This window comes from Octopus bimaculoides, chromosome 1 (assembly GCF_001194135.2).
Source record: "Octopus bimaculoides isolate UCB-OBI-ISO-001 chromosome 1, ASM119413v2, whole genome shotgun sequence".
NCBI lineage: Eukaryota > Metazoa > Mollusca > Cephalopoda > Octopoda > Octopodidae > Octopus > Octopus bimaculoides.
Window position 1 is genome coordinate 26,586,298 of NC_068981.1, and position 3,332 is coordinate 26,589,629.

Sequence of the window (3,332 nt, forward strand, 5' to 3'; positions counted from 1 at the left end):
ATATATAAAAGTACCTAAAAAAGAGTGTGATGCTTCTTCCAGTCATATATATATATGTACCAGCATGGAAAACGGACACGAAATGTTGCTGCTGATGATATATATTCATCATTGTTTTAAAATCCACTTTTCCATGCCTACATGATTCAGCTGGAAATCACTGAGGCAGATTTTCCTATGGCTGGATGTTCTTCCAGACACTAAACCTCCATTTGTTTTCAAGCAAGATAGTATTTCCCCAAAACTGAAGATATTACCATGGAAGATTGTATACCTTGTATGACAGTAACATGCATTATAATTATTACACAATCATCATCATCGTTTAATGTCCATCTTCCATGCATGCATGGGTAGGATGGCTGACAGGTGCCAGTCAGGTAGAATATTACCCCTGGTTACTGTGTCTGTTTTGGCAGGGTTTTTACGGCTGGATGCTCTTCCTAACACCAACCACTCAGCAGAGTGAACTCGTTGCTTTTTATGTGGCACTGGCACAGGGAAAATTAGTTTTGGCATGATTTTTACAGCTGGATGCCTTTCCAAATGCCAACCACTTTACAGTGTGGACTGGACTCTTTTTACGTGGCAGGGTCACCAAGTAACTTGGCAAGACAAAAAATTTTGAGAGGGGCAGGGGACATTTGAGGTGGGGAACTTGTGTCAGAGGATAAAAGATTAAAGTGTGACAGAGGGACAGAGAGGCGAAAACAGGTGTCTTGCTATAATGGAGGGGGGAGGGAGGCATTAGAAGAGGTGATCCGGAAATAGCAGCAAAGAAAATTTGTAAAAATCAAATCGATGCATAGTAAAATGAAATTAGTAATAATTAATTCAAACATAGGCCCGAATACTTATGTAAGGAACAGAGTAGTCAAATTAACCACAGTACTTGATTAGTATCAACTCCGGAAGTACGAAAGGCCAAGTCTACCTTGGTGGGATTCAAACTCAGGACATAATTAAATATTGTAAGGCATTTTGTCTAATCCTCTGCAATTCTGCCATCAATATGTTTACAATTTAAAACATCAGTTTCTACAAGACAAATGAATAAAAACATCATCAGCACGGCAGACAGATATTAAACAATGATGATGATAATGCATAAGTATGTAGCAGTACATATTTAAAAAGGATATTGAGAGTTAGATAAGGGCGACCAAATGCTTGCATCTGTAGTTTGTTGGCGTAAAATACTGGTACAGCTCCTTCTTCAATCAAACGTCTTGTTGGTGCCTAGGATAAATTCAGACAATAAATATATTAAAAAGTAAAAAGAGGTCAAATATTAGTTTCATACTTTAGTACAAGGCCAGAAGTTTTGAAGGAGAGGCTTAATTGATTACATTGATCCCAGTACTCAACTGGTACTTTATTCTTTTGTACTCTAGGCAAAAAGCCCGAAATTTTGGGGAGGAGGCCAGTCGATTAGATTGACCCAAGTATGCAACTGGTACTTAATTTATCGATCCCGAAAGGATGAAAGGCAAAGTCGACCTCAGCAGAATTTGAACTCAGAACGTAAAGACAGACGAAATATTGCTAAGCATTTCACCTAGTGTGATCATCATCATCATCGTTTAACGTCCGCTTTCCATGCTAGCATGGGTTGGACGATTTGACTGAGGACTGGTGAAACTGGATGGCAACACCAGGCTCCAATCTAAATTTGGCAGAGTTTCTACAGCTGGATGCCCTTCCTAACGCCAACCACTCAGAGAGTGAATGATAATGTTTCTTATTTCTTTATTGCCCACAAGGGGCTAAACATAGAGGGGACAAACAAGGACAGACAAAGGGGTCAAGTTGATTACATCGACCCCAGTGCGTAACTGGTACTTATTTAATCGACCCCGAAAGGATGAAAGGCAAAGTCGACCTCGGCGGAATTTGAACTCAGAACGTAAAGACAGACAATATACCGGCACTTTGCCCGGCGTGCTAACGTTTCTGCCAGCTCGCCACCTTTGGCGCTTAATTTATTGATCTTGAATAGATGATCTCTGTGGAATAAAGAGGTCATATATTATATTCATATGTATAAATACATACAATCACACACATCTATGCACAGAAATACACACATAGATATATATATTCACAGCCGAACCTGTCAGTTTCACTATCCTCACAGATTTATAATCTTGATTTTAGGGCCATGAGTATAAGAAAAATTAAAATTTTCTTTAACTCTAAGGCATTCAGATTGCTGTATCAAATGTAATGCTTCATGCATTATCCCATAGTTTTCTGATTTTGATCATGTGAGTGTTTATTTTTACAATGACATTGTAGGGTAGGTATGAAAGGCTTGATCTGGCTGGTTTGAACATAAAACAGGTAGAATATTTGGGCTGGATAAGGTCAGTTTAAATGCTAAAGAATTAAATGTTTGTAAAACATTAGAAGTAAAACGAAATAACCATACTTACTGGTAGACAATGCAAGGGGAAATCATATGATAAATAAGGATCTGACTGTAGGCGATATACCAGTTTCATTAAGGGGCCATTTGGTGACAGAAAAGCCCTGCCATATTCATATTCTTCCGGTGTTTTGATCTTGTTGATATATTCTAAATTCCAACCAGGTTCATGGCCAAATCCGAAAATACTTTCTAATATAGTTGGGAAAATATGGTGAGCTTCCTATATAAAACACAAAGCAGAAATTAAATAAACAGACACACACAACTTTCAACATCAAAATTACTCTTAATGAAGCATATACAGAAAAAGAAATTCAATGGAAGTTCAGAGAAACGAGCACTAAATGAATACTATATTTTTTTCCTTTAATTATTTCAGTATGCACCTCAACCTTTCTGCTTATATCTACAGTTTTGATCCACGTAATTTCCAACAGTAGACACTCCACTTTTACATACATTTTCATTGGGAAACACATGACATACAGTACAAGGGTTAAGAAAAAAAGGTAATTGAGTTTTAATGTTATTAATATATGAGGAAGAAGGAAGAGAAAACTTAAGCTGGCATCCAATATACTGTTAATGAACAATGTATAAATGGTGGAAAACTCTGAGAAAGCACCTCCAGTCTTTTACAGATCCTCAGAGTATTACCAAGATAAATAATCCATAAGGATGTACTTACCTTTGTACTTATGCTCATGATAATTGAAGTCACCATTTCAAAACGCTTTACCAGGGGTTTCGAAATAGCATTCTGGAATTCCACCTGCAAAAAGAAATTAGAAATTTATACATGTCTCATACGCTTACATATGATAGCGTCTCATAAAGCGAGATTTCTATACATCTTAAATTTGCAGAGGAATTTGTAGTGGGGGAGTTTAGCTTAATCGAT

General features: G+C 37.2%; 1 protein-coding gene across 1 annotated transcript in view; it reads right to left on the minus strand.

Annotated features, from left to right (window-relative positions):
- LOC106868281 (sphingomyelin phosphodiesterase 4) overlaps nucleotides 1-3,332 on the minus strand; it is a 29,436-nt gene that overhangs the window by 22,608 nt on the left and 3,496 nt on the right. The window contains exons 2-4 of the mRNA XM_052974681.1: nucleotides 3,120-3,203; nucleotides 2,436-2,651; nucleotides 1,143-1,239 (exon numbers count right to left, since the gene is read on the minus strand). Of these exons, the coding sequence (XP_052830641.1) occupies nucleotides 1,143-1,239; nucleotides 2,436-2,651; nucleotides 3,120-3,203 (397 nt within the window). The remainder of the gene's footprint in view (nucleotides 1-1,142; nucleotides 1,240-2,435; nucleotides 2,652-3,119; nucleotides 3,204-3,332) is intronic.